The following is a 17,202-nucleotide window of genomic DNA, read 5'->3' as shown; positions in this document are numbered from 1 at the left end:
AAAAATTCACATAAAAGAAAAAAGCGCTTCTTTGAATCTATGACTGCGTTGCTTCAAATGCATGCAAATTGAATGGCGTTACTTCGAGGGCGAGTCTAATCACAATTTTTCACTGTCAAGTTTTTACAAAATATTGGTAGATCAGTTTATACTCATTGCACTTGTACAATAAGTATCAAGTCTCAAGAGAACATTGAAATTGAGTTTTTGTCAAGGTTATGTTCTTTATTTTCAGTAATGAGAATAGATAGGGGCATATATTTTGAAATTAGCATTTATAATGGAAATTATTTAAAACTTAATATTTACATTCTGAATGTAAATGAAATAAAAAAATCTTTACTACTGTGTTTTATTTTGTCTTAAAAAAAGTTCTTCTCTAGATTAAAACAAAAAAAAAATTGTAATGCCTATTTTATTTAAAAAAAAAAAATGCTAGAGAAATATACTAGCAAACTTAAGTTGAAAGTTTATTTTGTAGAATAATACACTAATTAACTGAATTAGTTGAGTGGTGATTATATTTTGAATACATTAACTATGGCAATGGCACAAATCTGCTGGTCATGAAAAATAGTGTAGAGAACAACTACCAGAAAGAAAATCAACACACGGTCAAGTGTCACATTTGGAGAATGCCAAATACTGCTCCAGTTTATTTCACACTCATGCTTAAGTAAAATATACGTATGTCCAGCCTTTTTTGTCTGTGAGATAAGAAAAGCTGCTACAAAGATGGTAGACATGTAATGTGTTTTAACTGAAATGCAGATAAGTCTACAAACTGCAAAGTATGAATGTTAGGTGAGTCAAGTCACTGAAAGTCTACAAGACAGGGTGGTTTTTCGATCTAAGAGAAAAGCTGCATTTTGTACAAAAATTTTGAAAACTTGTAGATTTGTACTTTTATAAAAGATTTTTGAAGTGAAATTTTAAACTAATTTATTTGATAAAAAGCATTTATTTAACATAGTTTGAAATTGCTGTAAATTAGCAAAAAAAAATCTTGTAGAACAATATGCTAATATTTCCGGTGCCTAATTGAGGATGTTCGCATAGAATAGTTTTAATAGAATAATGTCAAAGTATAGCTGTGAAATGTTTTTTTTTTCTTTTCAGATACGTTGGGGTGCTCAAGAATTTTAAGCCAGCAGCATTTACACCAGCTGTAAGCATACTTTTTCAGTTTTTGAAGAATTGTGCTTTGTTACTAAATTTTGTGAATAAAGTACATTTGTAATATTGTATTTTATTTACCAAACCTGTGATGACATTATGCAGCTTATGCCTTAAATAAATATTACTTCTGATTTTAGAATTTCATACCATCATTATGTCTGAAACTGTAGTATCCAGTACTATCCACATTGTGAAGAAAACTATTATGAATCTAAAATAGGAGTAATGAGGTGGTGTGGGTTGATGTGTGTGCATATGTAAAATCTTATCTATTGGTGTGTATAATTAAAATTTGTATGTTTTTCTAATGCTCAAGTAAGCTTTAAAAAAAAAAAAAATACCACACACACCATAATGGATACTTATAGTCTGTTTAGCTGACAATGTAACTTTTGTGATCACTCACTAACAAAGCTGTACATTTTTCCAATATGTATTACAATTAGGGGTGAGCCGATGCAGATTGCAGATTAAGATTGGCCGATTTTGTCATTTGCATGATCGGCTTCATGCATGCAGATCCGTTTTTGCAGATTACCGCTTTCTGAAGACAAAAAAATCTCTTTACGTAACACAAAAGCGCAGACATATTTTTTGCTTCAGAACTGTTGCTTGACATTTTTAAGTAACATTTACGTTTCTTACGTGTTTTAATCTTTTCTGCAAAAAAAAATTAAGTAAAGTTATTCTTAACAAATAAACATATTGAAGAAAAGTACGTTTGTTTAAAAAGAGTAAACAAAAGCACACCAAACTATTTAATAAGTCATGCAACAAAAACATTTTGTTAAACTTAAAATAGAGAAAAGAAAACGTATTTCGTCATTGTGTTGTCCATACTACTTGTTTATTTTCAACGTTGTGTTTATATGTTTGCTACTTTGTCCAGGTTTGTTTTCTGAACTATCGTCGTAGTACACACTTACCACGAAAAAGTGCGGGTTATTAAATTTAGTTAACTCGACAAGAGAAAGAGCATGCACGTTGCATGCGTAAGGCACGCTATCGATATCGATATTTGACGACTTGCGCTCGCTCTACATTGGAATCAACATAATTAAACATGAATAATGCCAACCGGCTACATTTTCATATGCGATACGTAACGAAGACGAACAGATAAAGGTTAAAACGTTTGAAAATATCTTTAAAAGAAAATTTACACATCAGACAACTTCGTATTTTTGTAAATTTAATACGTAAATGGTAAAATCCAAATGAATAATAGATTTCAACTATAAAATACATTGTTTTATATGGGAAAACTACATACACAAAGTAGTTAGAATCTAACAGCGGGACCAAAACATATTGCGACTTTTTTCCCCTCCAAATTTGGACATCTGAAAATAACGGTGCAACAATTATGCGATAAAACATGGGTATGTATATGGACGACTCAATTGAAAACAATCCATTACTAATCAATTGTATAACAAACTGCGATAGTTGACCTCGACTGTCTGGCGTGTTTACACGCGTGTTCATCACGTTTTTCGTTTAGTCATTTTGTTAATGTTTTGAAAGTCAGAGTTAAAAATTGGAGTTTATATTTTCCAGTTAAATATTGCATTTTGATTGTAAATGTCAAAGAAAAGCAGCTTTGTTTGGAAACATTTTACTGCTGTTGTAGGTGATGAGGGGAAAGCAATATGCAACCTTTGCAAAGCCGAAATTTCACGTGGTAGAAATTCGACACGTGGCTTCAACACCACAAATTTGTCGAGACATTTAGGGTGCGGTTACACGGGAGTCTGAACTACTTCAGGTGAACATGTTCAGCTGTTGAGTGCGGTTACACACAGTCTGAACATGTTTCGTTCGAGGCCATTTCCCATTTAACTTAAACAGGTTGGCAAAGTAGTTCAGATCGACATATCTTTTACATTAGCCTCTGATTGGCTGTTTAGAATATAAACAGTCCTTTGCAGAAATGCAAGATGGAAAGTGTTCCTGGCACAAGTTAGAGTAATATTTTACCGAATGCAACATAAAAAAATCAACAGGTAATTAATATACTTTTTTTAAATTGATCCTGACTTTAATTATCTTAAAACTTAAAACTATCGCTCAAAAAAAAATAAAAAATAAGTTTAAAATTTTTTACTGTGCATGTTGTTTGAATTTCCGATTTGTAAAAAAATATTGAGCAATATAAAAAAACATTCCATTTCTGCTGCTAATACTGTATAAACGAGTGAGAAAATCCCGCGTTTTCTGGATACAAAATAGAGAAGATCAACAACACAGTCATTCGTTGGCAGTAGACAATCGGTTTTAGAGCTGAACACAGTTTTCAGCAACTACCGTGTAACCGTACACTTTCGCGTTTGTAAATGTGTTTACTTAAACATGTTCACCTGAAGTAGTTCAGGGTCCCGTGTAACCGCGCCCTTAATGTCATTTCATGACCGTGAAATATATTGTGCATATATATATATATACAGTGCATATATTTTTTTTTACCAACACTGATCATGTTTGTATCTTTATGCAATACTTTTCAAGTAATTGGAGCATATTTTACAACCAACTTAAAAAAGCACTAATCGGTCAAAAAAATCGGCATGATCGGCACCACATTTCTGGCATCGACATGATCTGCAAGTGTGGTGATCGGCTCACCCCTAATTACAATTATACTAAACATGCTCTTCTTTCTGACGAGCCAAAAGTAAACTTAAATTAATGAGAGAACACACAAGCTGACAAGGAACCATGTATTTCCAGTTAGTCTGATTCACACAAAAAAAAAAAGTTTTTTCTGTCCTTCGATGTTGGTTACAACAATAACTCTGGCTGAAACAGAAAATAAATAACTAAACAACTCATAACATTTCCATAGGCTTTCATAGAAGTTCTGTAATGTTATTGATCACCTTATGTAATAAACTGGATCATTCAAAACCCAAAGTAATCACATACTAAATGTTAAAATAACTAATACTGTTACACATTTATAATTGACAACCTGGAACATGTAATAAGTACATACAATTTTAAATATTTTTCTCAAGTTAAAATGTTTTGTGTGAGTAAAATTTTTTTTAAGTAATTTAACTTTACAATACTTCACAATTCAATAGTTCTACAAATAATAGTGCTTACTCATTATGCACAAAACACAAATATTGACAAACATGTTTTAAGCACCACCTGTATAAAAATTAAGAACATTGGGAAAAATGTAATAAATGGAAATGTTCACCATACTGAATGATATGACATTTCAGGTGGTTAGGGATAACTAAATACCTATCTTTGCTGCTAACTACCAAGGCAGGATGTACAATAAAAGATATGGATGTAAAACCAGAGACTTATCAGGCTTTGACACCCAGGTCATCAAAGTGTTCACATCCTTCGATACCACCGTCACAGTTACTCCCACACATTTTCTCAAGTGTTTCTGGGAGGTTGCATCCTGTATAGCTACCAATGGAAACACAGTATTTGATGACTTCTTGCCAGTGCATGTCTAGGTTCAGCAAGTGAGGATTGCCAATCACTATGAGAAGTGACCTGGATCTTGTTATTGCCACGTTCAAGCGCTTTGGCGACGAAACGAAACCAAGGGCGTGAATAACATCTCTCTTCACTTGATCTGTACTGCTGCGCACTGTGGAAACTATTATGACTTTCCTCTCCTGACCTTGAAACTCTTCAACAGTTCCAACTTTTGGTTGGGGAATATTCATGTCCAACATCATTGCTCGGATCTTCTGAACCTATAAAAAAAAAAAAACTATTAGTGAAGTGGGTGAATGCAGTCAAACCTCATCTATCCGGATATCCTTAAAAAAGCATTTTATTACCATAATTCTACCATATATGCAGAACTGAACATTTAATCAAACTAAAATGTGAATATTTGGGGTTTTTGTAATTACATTTTTTCTAACGCAACTCTGATTAGCATTATCCGGAGACCAGATAGAGGGCCAGATAAACAGGATATTACTGTACAATGTACATAAAAGAGAACTTAACAAAAGTACAGTTACATTTCAATGTATCATACATAGAGTCCCGGAAAATTCGCAGATGCGAAATAACCGTGATAAAATGTGAAATTACTCAATAAATGCGATAAAATGCTAAGTACTATTAGTTTTTCTGCGATAAATGCTAATACAGTGGAACCTCATAATTACGAGTACCGGATACTACGAGACCTCCGAAGTTACGACAGTTTTGCAATGCACCGTCGATTGGACTACGTAAATCATGCTAAATTAAACTGGCTAGAGTGATTTAAATTGCATCATCAAACAAGGAAAAAACGCCTGCTGTTAGGGGAAAAAAATTCACTAGTATTAACACGGACTGATAAGCGCCAGGCCGCATGCTGTGTGTTTAGGCCGGCGCCGGCGGACTGACTCACTAGATAGCAGCCGGCCCTTGGAGGGGTAAGAAGTGGGCGGGACCTAATGCCCTCTCCCCTTCACTCTCTCATGGCGTAGGCTATTTTCCCTTCTACTGCGCTGGCTTTCATTAGAGGGGGACAGATCTAAAAACAAACCAGCCTTTTGTGTGTCTCTACAAATGAACAAGGAAGATGGCAGATGCCCTTCCCTTCCCCTCCTTTTCTTCTTCCTTCCCTCCCTCTTTCCGTTGTTTTCCTTTCTCCTTTCCACGTACCTCCCCTCCTGACCAAGCAAGGCGACGCGACTGGTGACAGCTGTTTTTTTTCTTTTTTTTGCTGTATCTCGGAGCGCGGTCATGAGTCAGACCATTTCATTCGCGATTAAAACAAAAATAGTTGCATATACAAAAAAATCACCCAGACCTTTTATATTTGAAATTTAATTTGCTACAACTTTTATTCTATGCGTTTTTTCACTACAAGGTACCGTTTCCGAGATATTGTGCGACATTTAGACATTTTGGGAATGTTGAGGATTTTAACTTTGACTTAAATCTTATATATTCAGTTATGTATTACGAATACTCGTAGTTATGAGGATTTTTCTCTCCATTGTCAGTAGCGAGGTTCCACTGCACTGCTGTGGCGGTAGCCAGCCAGCAAGCCAAGTGTGTGTAGGTGTGTTCATAAGCGATAAGAATGGTGAAGAGATGAAGAGGGAACAAGCAAGCCGAGCCAGCCCAGTCAGCAGGTGTGTTTGTGTAAGAGATTATTAGAAAGAGGAGGAGAGAGAGAGAGAGAGTGAGAGCCCAGCCGGCCTGTGTGCGTGTGAGCAAGAGGAAGTCGCCAAGGTCAACTGGTACAGTCTGTTCACAACAGCAATACCCCTCACGTGTCTCATGGGGAAAGGTTATACGGGTAGTTACGGTGCAGAGTTTTCTTTGCAAATTGTGTTCCACAAGTGAAATGTGGCGTATCCCTAATTAAATTTGATCAAATTGATGCCACGTAGCACAGATTCAATTCACGATCATGGAAATGCATTCAAACATGTGCCCTTTTTTTAAAATAAAATTATATTCATGTGTTGAACATGCTAAAGTTATTTAACATACATTGTAAAAACTATTTTTAATGTTTCATTCTTTGTCAACCTATTAAAATGTTATTTATCTGGATACTGTTTATCTAACATTTATCAGTAGGTATTCTTATTTTTGATGTGTGACATGTTTTAAATTTTTTTTAAATATATATAAAACGTGTTTTTTCAAAATGCTACATTTCATTTTTAAAATGCTAAAATATACATTTTAAAATGCTATTTTTCCGGGACTCTAATCATACAGTATTAACGGGCTGTGCGGGAAAGGATTTTTTTTTTTTCGGGAAATTCTCGGGCGGGAAAAAATTTTTCCCGCGGGAAACGGGAACGGGATCGGGAAAAATTGATTGAAATATATTAGGGCTGTGTGGGAAAGGATTTTTTTATTCTGGAAATTCTCGGTATGGAAAATATTTTTCCTGCGGGAAACAGGAACGGGATCGGGAAAAAATTGATTGAAATATATGCTTCATATCAATTTTGTATCCTATAAATATGTTTATTTTTTAAAAAATGTTTCAAAATAATTTCTTCTACTTGTTTTAATAATTTTTTGACACTGCTTGCATTTTGCAGTTTGGTTAGCATTTTTCTCATAAAATTTCCACACGCCTTTTAACTCGGACGTTATTTTTCCCGAGTTTTCCATACGAACAAAGAAAATATAAACGAATTGCAGAATACCACATAAATTCCACTAAAGATAGCCGACAAGCACCGTAAACTATTAGACAGTGTAACCAACTACCAATACCTCCAAAATGCTGAAGTTTGTTTATCTTTAAACTCAAAAACACTAAAAAATTAACTGTCCGAAAGAAAATATTATACTTTTCTACATTTCAAAGCTATTACGGTAACTTGTATTTAATTTTACAATATAATTATTATTTTTTTGTTTTGGCTTTTAAATCTCCGAAAATATGACAAAGAAATACGTGATCCGATCAACAGGAATCATTTATGCTTTGTTTATGGCCTGTTGGCATCCAAAGGAAACTGATTTTCGGACATCTCGTGATGTTTGATAAAGAAAAATATTTTAGGTGTTTTAAATCGGCAGAATACTAATTATGACAAAATATTAGTAGTGTCTATATTTTAGTTAAGATAATTAATGGCATAGAAAATTCGGGCATTATTTAATGCAAAACTGGCGTATTGCTGTCATGTTTGACAAGTTTCTCTCGTGAGTAGAGTTGAGATAAAACCATTTTCACGTATTTTTGTTTGTTTTGCTATAAACATCAAGTGAGGCATTCATTATTTTTAATGCTGTCCTATTTCGGGTATGTTATAGGTAATTATGTACGTATGTCAGACATTATGAAAACAAGTTATCATTAAACCTGGAAAAAAAAAGTTTAAAGATTGCTAAAACAGAATAAAGATTTGCGGTTTTCCTTCTTTCCAGCACTGTAAATGTTTATTTTGAATAATACACTTTTCAACGGAGGGCACAAAAATTGTGTATGATGCGGGAAAGTGTATGAAAAGGGAATGGCAATAATACAATTTTTTTCCAATCTAGCATACCAGCACAATTTCAGATTAAACATAAATACATATGCGTAAATAATTGCATTATATTAATAAAAGATATGAATTCATCAATATATATATGTATTTATAAAATAAAACCACCAGAAATGTAAAATACAGTCCATAATCAAGTAAAGCTGACATGAGAAACAGTGGCCTTACAAAATGTTATGAAGTCCTTTCTTGGAGGCTAAATTAAAAATAAAAATAAATTAGGCTATTGTAAAAAAAATCATAACTATTTGCTTGTTTGTTTTATTTTACAAACAACTTTAAGCAACTAAACAATTTTCAATAAAATTTTAATTTGAGAAACGTAAAATACAAAACAATCCGATCGTAAGTAAATAATAACAAACGGGTATATTCAGTTCAAAGATTAATGAATGCACAAAATATGAGATCCGTGCCTTGGTAAAACGCGTGCACCATTTTCATAATCATTGCTAGTTTGCGCCACTAGTCTCGCTTCGGTGCTGGCTATAGATGCTACTAGCGAAGTGCACGGTCTTCCTGATACTATCCATATCTATGGTGATATAAAGTTATTTTCTTACATTTGCAATGGTAAACAATGAACGTTTTTCAAAATAAAAGCATTAAAACGTAGTTTATAAGGAGGAATATAAAAAAACATTTGTGAATTTTAGGGCTTTTCCGCTTCGTAAAAACGTATGAAACGGGAAATTAATGATTTTATAAGTGTGTGTTCCGGGAAAGTAAACCATTTGTAAAAGTACTTTCGGCGGGACCAAGATTAATTGGCGTATGACACGGGAAAATGTATGAAACTGGAACGTATCATTGAGGTTCTACTGTATTAGGTTCATTAGCTGATTGATTTGAGGTTATGTTATATCTAGTAAAGATAAACTTAAAATTCCCGAAAATTTCGGGAAATTTATTTTCCCTCCTGACGGGATAAAAGCCTCTATGTTCCCGAAATTTTTCCCGAATTTCGGGATCCCGCACAGGCCTAGATTAAGTTAACCATCTAAATCATTATCAAAAAATTCTGCAAATCTACAACCCTGCAAGTCTTTAATCATGAAGTCAAGAGCCCCTCCCTTTCTAAACACGCGAGCGGGCTGCAGCAGACATGCAAAGTGGTAAGCGGCAGAGCGCCTGCGTCCGTGTCTCTGGGCAACTACACTGAGGACCAGCGAAGCAGCACAAGCCCACCCAACCAGCCCCTAACCTCTCTCCCACCAGGTCGGCCGAGTGCACACGGCACTACAGCTGCATGGAGTTCACCTTTGCCTACATCAATCCTAGGCCCTCAGGAAGGGTATAAAAGGCCGGGCCTTGACCATGCAATGACAGTGCAGAGAGGCAGGAGGAGACTCCACCAGCTGCCAAGCTTGCTCACCGCAATGAACTCTCTCTCTTTCCAACCTCAGACACTCCTGTGTTTGTCACGCCGGATGTCAGGAGTGCCACCTGCCTCAAGTCATAACCCAAGTGTCTGACACGCTACATGAAAAGGTTGAATTTAGAGAGAGGAGCCGTGTAGAAGTGATTAGAGGAATAGTAGTGTGACGAATACCAAATAGATCTCCATATCTACAGGCCGTAGGATAGGAGTCAACCAGTTCTAGGTCAGGTTGTAAGGGAAGGCTGACACTTGCGTGGATACTTTCGAGAAGGAAGAACCTTCCAGCCCAGCCTGCACCATATCCAAGAAAGAACCAGAAGTCTTCACAGCACCCATACGCCGATGAGTAAAGTAAGTTAGCAAATGCCATTCTTAACTGATCAGACCGTTCCCTCCGACTCCCCCTAGGAACCTACACTAGGTCAAGCACAAACCAACTCCTCAAAACCCAGCAGGCAGATGTTTGAGTGAATTGTAAGCGTAAGGATCACCTATCAGTATCCTGTACAAAAGTTCACAAGACATATTTTGAAAAATTATTTATAAGATTATAAGTATTGTTTTGGTCACAAAGACAAAACCCCAATTCAAATTCAGCTAGTGCTGTTCAAATATTCTAGAAAATTGTGCTGCTTTTGCATATGACTTTTCCCAGTTACCCAGTGCACATTGCCTTTCTTTTTATTTTAAATTATTAAACAAGATTTAATTTTTACCCAACAACTTTTGGTAGTTTAATTTTTTCCTATGTGAACTTGGTGAACACCTAGTATAAGACTGAACTCTGTTCCTAGGACAAAATGTTTGGAGAGCAAAGAAGCATCCCATTATTCCATCCCACATCCTCTCAGCAATGATAGCCACAACCTTGAACTCCTCCACATTCAAAACAAGAGGGGCAGTTCTTACATGATGGACTACGGAATAATGCTAAAGGGTAGTTACTGTACCAAATATTCTAACCTGAGAACCTTAATTTTAGTGTTAAATTACATTCACTAGATTCAGATCTCAATGGGTGTGGCAGACATTCTTTTCCTGTCCACCTCTCTTGTTTCACTAATCACAGTGATGCATTTACCCCCTCCCCATAGTTTGTATGTCCAATTGTCCACTCCAATTTTTTTTCATTACGTCTTTCTCTTGCAACATATAAAAAGAAAAAATCTGGGGAAACACCAACCCTACTCCATTTGAAATAGATTTGTTTGAACTGGGATTCATAAAACAGGATTTTTAGATGATTAATAATGTTCATGTACCTGAATTAAAGTTTTGTTCATCCTATTTACAGTAAAACTAGCTTGCCTTATAATAAGTTTTCCCATTTATAAAGTTTAAATTATTATTCCCTTGATCACTTACATATACCCCTATGTTAACTTTTCCCATTCCAAATGTTTGCATTTATAGATACTTCCCGCATATAACGTTCATCATTTCAGAAATAACATAATGTAATAAAGTTTATCATTACACTCTTAAACTTTATTTATATTTAAACTATTTAACAATTTTTTCAAAACAATAACAAACATGACCGTCATAACCATTGCCGAATGCAGCAAGCTGCAAAAACGACTGCAGAGGTTAACACCAGTACCAAGAATGTGAACTGTGCTGAAGTTAGCTCTATCTGCTGGATCTATTTACCGCCTAGTGTGTCATTGTACAGAGAGCTTGGGACAACAGCCTACACAATTGCACGCAACTAAGGCAAATTCTGTCGCGGTTTTTATTTTTTTATATCAAAATGTACAATGATGCCGACAGACCTATGTACTTTCCTACAGGTGTCTACTACATTAAAAATAAAATTCAAGAGTCAACCACGGAACTGGTAGCATCAATTTCTCTGAGTGTCTCCATGTGTGGTTTTCAAGGTATGTCACAAACATTAATTTTTCCCCACCCCCTTTGGCCATTGGTAATGATAGAGCTAATATATAGGGGCCTTCCTACAGGTGTCTACTACCAATAAAGAATAAAATTAAAGAGGCAAACACTGTACAGTTTGCACCAGGGCCTCTGAAGGTCTCCAAAGAGTGGTTTTCATGGTAACTTAAAAGGTAATCCAATAATAAACATTTAAAAGTAATGTGAGGCTTTTAACCAACAACAAATATTCAAGGTAATGGAATCATCACAAATGGTCAAATTTTAAAAGCAAAAGCTGAACAAACAGTGCATAACCTAAGTATGTCATTTTAATGATTTTCTTTTATGTAGCAACTAATCTGTACTACAGTAAAACCTCACATAACGATCTCCTTTATAACGAAATCCTCGGTATAACGAAGCAACTGTTAAATCCCGCCAAATCACTATGTAATCCTATGTATTTATACCTCTAAATAACGAAGCATTTTTTTGGATGCAACGCCAAAAACACCTGCTACAGCGAAGGTAAAACGGAAAAATCTTCAAAATATTTTTGTAGGATTGTCATAAATTTTCAATTTTGCTTCGTAAATAAATTACGCTTCGGCAAGTAAACAATACTGCCGCCATCTTACAACTGATTGCGATTGGCCATAGAAGTAAGAGTTACGGACGTACTGAAATGCACTTTGACTACCAACATAAGCTATCGTACTTCGATAAATCGATCTTCCGAAACTGCCTAGAAAATTTCATCACGTGAACAATTTACATCCTCGTTCTATTAAAATGTGTGATCATTTATCCGTGTTGTAATGAATGCCGATTACCGATACAGATTCTGTGGAAGTGTTTCTTAATTAAAATCTGTAGGTTTAGAAAGTTGTTTTTGTTCCATGTTGTAGGGGGAAATAAATTATTTAACCAGTTATGTATCTTGTTTAGAGGTTAAGTTTTTCTGGGTTAAATTTGTTCGCTTGTAAATAGGTGGTTGAACAAATCTCGCGAGGTAATAAATGAGAATTAACTTTCAGTAATTTATTGTTATTGTTCGTAAAATGGATAAAAAAAACGGAAAGCAATTTCTCTTACAACGAAACTGGAAAATCTACATGCAGTAGATCAGGGAGGTAAAAAAGCAGAAATAGCTAAAAGATTTGGCATTCCAAATTCAACGCTGTCAACAATTCTTTCCCAAAAGCATTATTACGTAATATACAATATACATACTTATGTACTGTAATCAAATCGGATTGGTTTGCTTAAACTTCATTTGCTCTGCTCGAGGACTCTGTAGCATGTATTAAAAAGTAGGTAAGTACTTTGTGTATACTGTATCTATAACTGAGTACAGTAAGTCCTCTATTTACGTCGTACCGATTTACGTCGTTTCGGATTAACGTCGCTAATGTTTGAGTACTCATGTTTCAATTTAAGTTGTCGCCGATTCACAATAACGTCGTTTACAATGACCGTAAATCTTTATTTTAACCAAAACACAGTATATAATTCGTTTATAATTCTTTGTTTCCTTCGGTAGTTAATTTATGCTATGTAGCGTAAGCTACACGTTCACCGCCTTATCTTATCATACATCATGAGGGACGCTTCCTGCTCTCCGCTGCTCTCCGCGCGGTGATGCAATACTACCAGCCCGCCCGCTCGGCCACCCACGTATCTCGCACGTAGAAGTGTTATCTACTTCCCGCAACGACAAAGCATTTTCTCCTACCCCTTTTCGTCCAACTCCTTGGCACTTCAGTAGAGGTGTAAAAGTAACTAAAAAAAAGTGTACCCGTATGTATTCGTTACTATAACAATTAGTACTCGTTACTTTCGTATCGTTACTCGTTACTTCTGATACCGCATAACATGCTATGTTATGTAACAGCAACGAATCGAGTCGTATTTCGTACGCGTACAGTATGACGTCGCGTAAATAATAATAAATCGAATATAAACAATTAAAAGTATTTGATAATTAACAGCTTTTTTTAACCAAGAAACAATAAAATCTCATTAGAGCAGCTTTATTATAATATCTCTTTTAAGATAAGAACAAAAAATGTGAAAATACGCGATAATAAAAAACAAAAACATACATATTTATAATTTGTAAAAAATACTTTCTTACGTTGTTTCTGTTCCAATCTCAAACTTTGTCTACACACACAATACCTTTAATAAACAGTAAAAAACTTGGACGACGAATTTCCAAATTATACTTTTCTTAATAAACAAACATCGTTCTTTGTTACGAATAAGCGCGCACATGCGTAAAACATACGAAAAATGCGAGTAACGAAATGCATTCGTGTGTAACGTTTCGTTACTCGTTACTAGATGCCGCACCCGTTACTCAGTAACGAATACATACGGTTTGCTACAGCTCTACACTTCAGTCGCTATGATATCATTGAGTTGGCCGGAGTTTTAAACGTGCCGTTGTTAACTTTATCGTGATTAAATGCGTTTGTAGTAGGCCTACAGTATCAGCTCACTGCAATTTATGATTTTTTCTTCATAAGATGTCTTCCAAACGACTATATATCTGTTTTTATATTTCAATCAATAAAGGTAATAAAGCAGCTGGTTAAATAACCATTCTATAAAGCTGAGAAGTACTAGTTGGACTTGTTTCCCACGCTGTCGGTTGTAATTTGCTGATAAAATTGCCCGTTGTCACGTCTGTATGCCAGCGCTTCCGGCCGGCCGGCCGGTGGCATGAAACATGGCTCATTTTGCGTCGTTTCTATTTACGTCGCGGTTTTCAGGAACTTAACCCCGACGTAAACCGAGGACTTACTGTACCTACTTCTACTATTACAGTGAAACCCTGATTATCCGTTTTCCAATGGACCATGAGTAAAAAACGGATAATCCAGGAAATCCTACAATGTGGGAACACACTCTAAAGTTACCAAATGCACAATGTATGTACTATTGCAAAAACTTTCAGTGAATCAGTTAGGTATTTCCATAAACTGACACCAGCAGCATACTGTATATACACTTTTCATGGGGACAAAGTAAAAAAGTGTAAAAAGCGGGAAAGTGTAAATAATGGGAAAAGTAAGAAATACGTTAAAGTTAATTAAAATACAGTCGCATCCTGCAGTGTTCATAACAAATGTGGGCTACATTACACATACGCATTGGACCACAGTACAAAAATTTTAAATAAAAGGGCCGCAAATTGGACATTTACCGTCAATAGCACGCCGTGTGCGGAGAAAGGTAATTGTACTCAATCAGCTGTTGTTATGGCGCGGCGTAGCCGCCGGCTGGCTCTCTCTGTTCTGAGCTGCGCATGCGCAGTATAACTCACTCAACGCTCCGCCCAGACTCGTGACCTTCCATCAGCAGCCAGCCAATAGATGCGAGCTTAGCGGAAAAAAATATAAGCTCCACCTCCCGTGTACCAGTTTTGTCCAGTTCTAATACCAGTTTATTGGTATACGCACCAGTTTTCTCGCTGCCGTGACGTGTTCAAGTTTACGTTCACCTTGATTTCTTGATACCAATAATTAATTATTTACGATCCCCAGATATAAATGGTTAGTTTAAAAAATATGCGTCAACTGTACAATACTTCCGAAATTATAAAATACGTTTAAAACAGTTACCAAAACTCCGCTCATTTTATCTAGTGAGGTTTATGTCTCGTACCAGTATTTCGGCTAAGTTGTGACATAAATATAGTAACAGAACGTTTATACATTCGTGAGTTTACGTTTTTCCCGAGTACATTTTAGATTGCCTCCTGCTATAATTACTCGGACTTTTACACGCCTAGGCTTAAATTATTATATGTTTAGAAATAAAAGCAACTTTTCATGTTATAAAATATGTTTATTTTGCTATTTCAAATGTTCACTGCCGACTATAAAAGTTACGTTTTTCACAATGTTTTTAGGCCTACTATCATTGTTACGTGATGTAAATAGCGGGATGGATTAGATTTTTGAGACGTAATTCGCGTGAAAGTATTGTATTGGATTAAATGGGAACCAAACGGGACCTTAAGAATATAGTGCAAATAACGGGAAAACGTAAATAACGGTAACGTAAATAAGGGGTTTCACTACTTCCTTAATTTTTTTAAATGAACAAAATGTGCCATCCACTGGGATGATGCCCGAACTTGCTGGAACCAAGAAAACAAAACTTTCTCAAGCTCACTGTATTTCGACTGTCTTGCCATTTTCCGTTTTTTTGAAGACTGGCCGAACTGACTTGCTTGTTTCCGAATCTCATTTCTTCTAGCGAAGATAGAATTAAGAGTCGATGGAGGAATACCATATCAACCTGTTTTTCGCCTGGATTTTTTTCAACGGCATTTATAATTTTTAAACGCTCTTTAATGGCTTTAACCTCTTTTGTAGGCTGATACATATCAATGAACCTTTACAAATTTCACACGTGCATTAGAGTTAAATGCGTAAAGCTAATTTACCGTAAACAAGGAAAATCTCGCGCATATACGGCCGGCCACGGAAACGCTAGGATGAACAATTTCGTCTATGTTTCTCGCAGGATTTCACTGCCGCTAAATAGAAACGTGTTTACGTTGGGCTAGTATGTACAGTATATCGACCACGGTTATATTGTTGTGTCGATTATCGCACAAAGCAAGAACTATCGTGCGAGCGTTAGCTTTCGTCTGTTGTTTTATCGAAGTTGGTGAACCTTTATTCGTTTTCTTTTAGTAATGGCCGCCATATGTAAATATTGGTATTGCGTGTCGTGTAGACACGCGTAAACTGGAATATTTCTCGGGAATTTGAATGTGAAATCGGTAAAAAGCCTGTAAAGTTCAACCCGTTAAACCGGGTTAAAAAATATTCGTTAACGATGGAAACGGGATTTTTTTAACATTGTTCTTGCGGGATTTTTTCGGGACCACGGACATTGAACAATAAAACCGGGAAATTCTACAATGCGGGAACGAATAAACGAGGTTTCACTGTACTTCTGTGTTTTTTGAAGTAATGATGGCTACAGAAAAAACCCTTTGTACCAAATCATTTGTTTGTTGGTTTTGAATTCACCTCATTATAAAGAAACCTCGCTATAACAAACACACATAATATCAGTCCCTTCAAGTTTGTTATACCGAGGTTTTACTGTATTTCTCTTATAAGAAGTTTTCCTTGTTAATAAGTTTTTATCATCCAGTCCATTGAAAAATGTCTTAACAGGGTTTTACTGTATTTCATTAATAAAGAACGGAAGTTTTCGACATAAAAAGCCCAACTTTCATAGGCTGTCAAAAGAAAATGGCTGGACCAATGTTGATGTCCAAGCTTGAAACACATGTACCGTCCTTACTCTCCCGATCCCCCTCCCTCCCTATTCCCACCTTCATTCCACTCCCTCCTCGGAGGAGAGTTCTTAACTGGAGGGGCATGTTATTGATGTAAAGGACTTGGACTTTTTTTTTTTTTTACAATTAAGGACTTTTAAGACTCATGGTCATGGCCTATGTACCTACTCCTTATTGCTTTAAAAAAAAACTTAGCGGTTTTATAGCACCTCTTACCAACCAGTTTATTAATCAGAATTACTGCAACATTAAAACTAACATTCCCTGCAGTAAATTAGCATACATGATAACAACATACTAGAGTGCCAAAAACAAGAGACAATTGTTTGGAATCCTGACGGCATTGTCACTTTTTTCTACAGAGTGTCATTGCTAGAACGGCCACTTATGCCACAATTGGCTCATGGGACCTGTACAGCTCACCACTC

General features: G+C 35.8%; 2 protein-coding genes across 6 annotated transcripts in view; one reads left to right on the top strand and one right to left on the bottom strand.

Annotated features, from left to right (window-relative positions):
* The window catches only part of LOC134546256 (eukaryotic translation initiation factor 3 subunit E), a 90,016-nt gene extending 88,776 nt beyond the window's left edge, over window positions 1-1,240 (top strand). Inside the window, exon 9 of the mRNA XM_063388956.1 lies at window positions 1,120-1,240. Within this exon, the coding sequence (XP_063245026.1) occupies window positions 1,120-1,146 (27 nt within the window). The 3' untranslated portion in view covers window positions 1,147-1,240. The remainder of the gene's footprint in view (window positions 1-1,119) is intronic.
* Window positions 1,241-3,885: 2,645 nt separating this feature from the next.
* LOC134546254 (probable RNA helicase armi) overlaps window positions 3,886-17,202 on the bottom strand; it is a 68,850-nt gene continuing 55,533 nt past the window's right edge. For all 5 annotated transcript variants that reach the window (XM_063388950.1, XM_063388951.1, XM_063388952.1 and 2 more), the window contains exon 8: window positions 3,886-4,907. In XM_063388950.1, the coding sequence (XP_063245020.1) occupies window positions 4,503-4,907 (405 nt within the window). In that variant the 3' untranslated portion in view covers window positions 3,886-4,502. The remainder of the gene's footprint in view (window positions 4,908-17,202) is intronic.

The sequence above is a fragment of the Bacillus rossius genome, chromosome 1 (genome assembly GCF_032445375.1).
Source record: "Bacillus rossius redtenbacheri isolate Brsri chromosome 1, Brsri_v3, whole genome shotgun sequence".
In the NCBI taxonomy this organism is placed as follows: domain Eukaryota; kingdom Metazoa; phylum Arthropoda; class Insecta; order Phasmatodea; family Bacillidae; genus Bacillus; species Bacillus rossius.
Note: the sequence above shows the minus strand (reverse complement) of the source record. Positions and strands in the feature narration are given on the sequence as shown.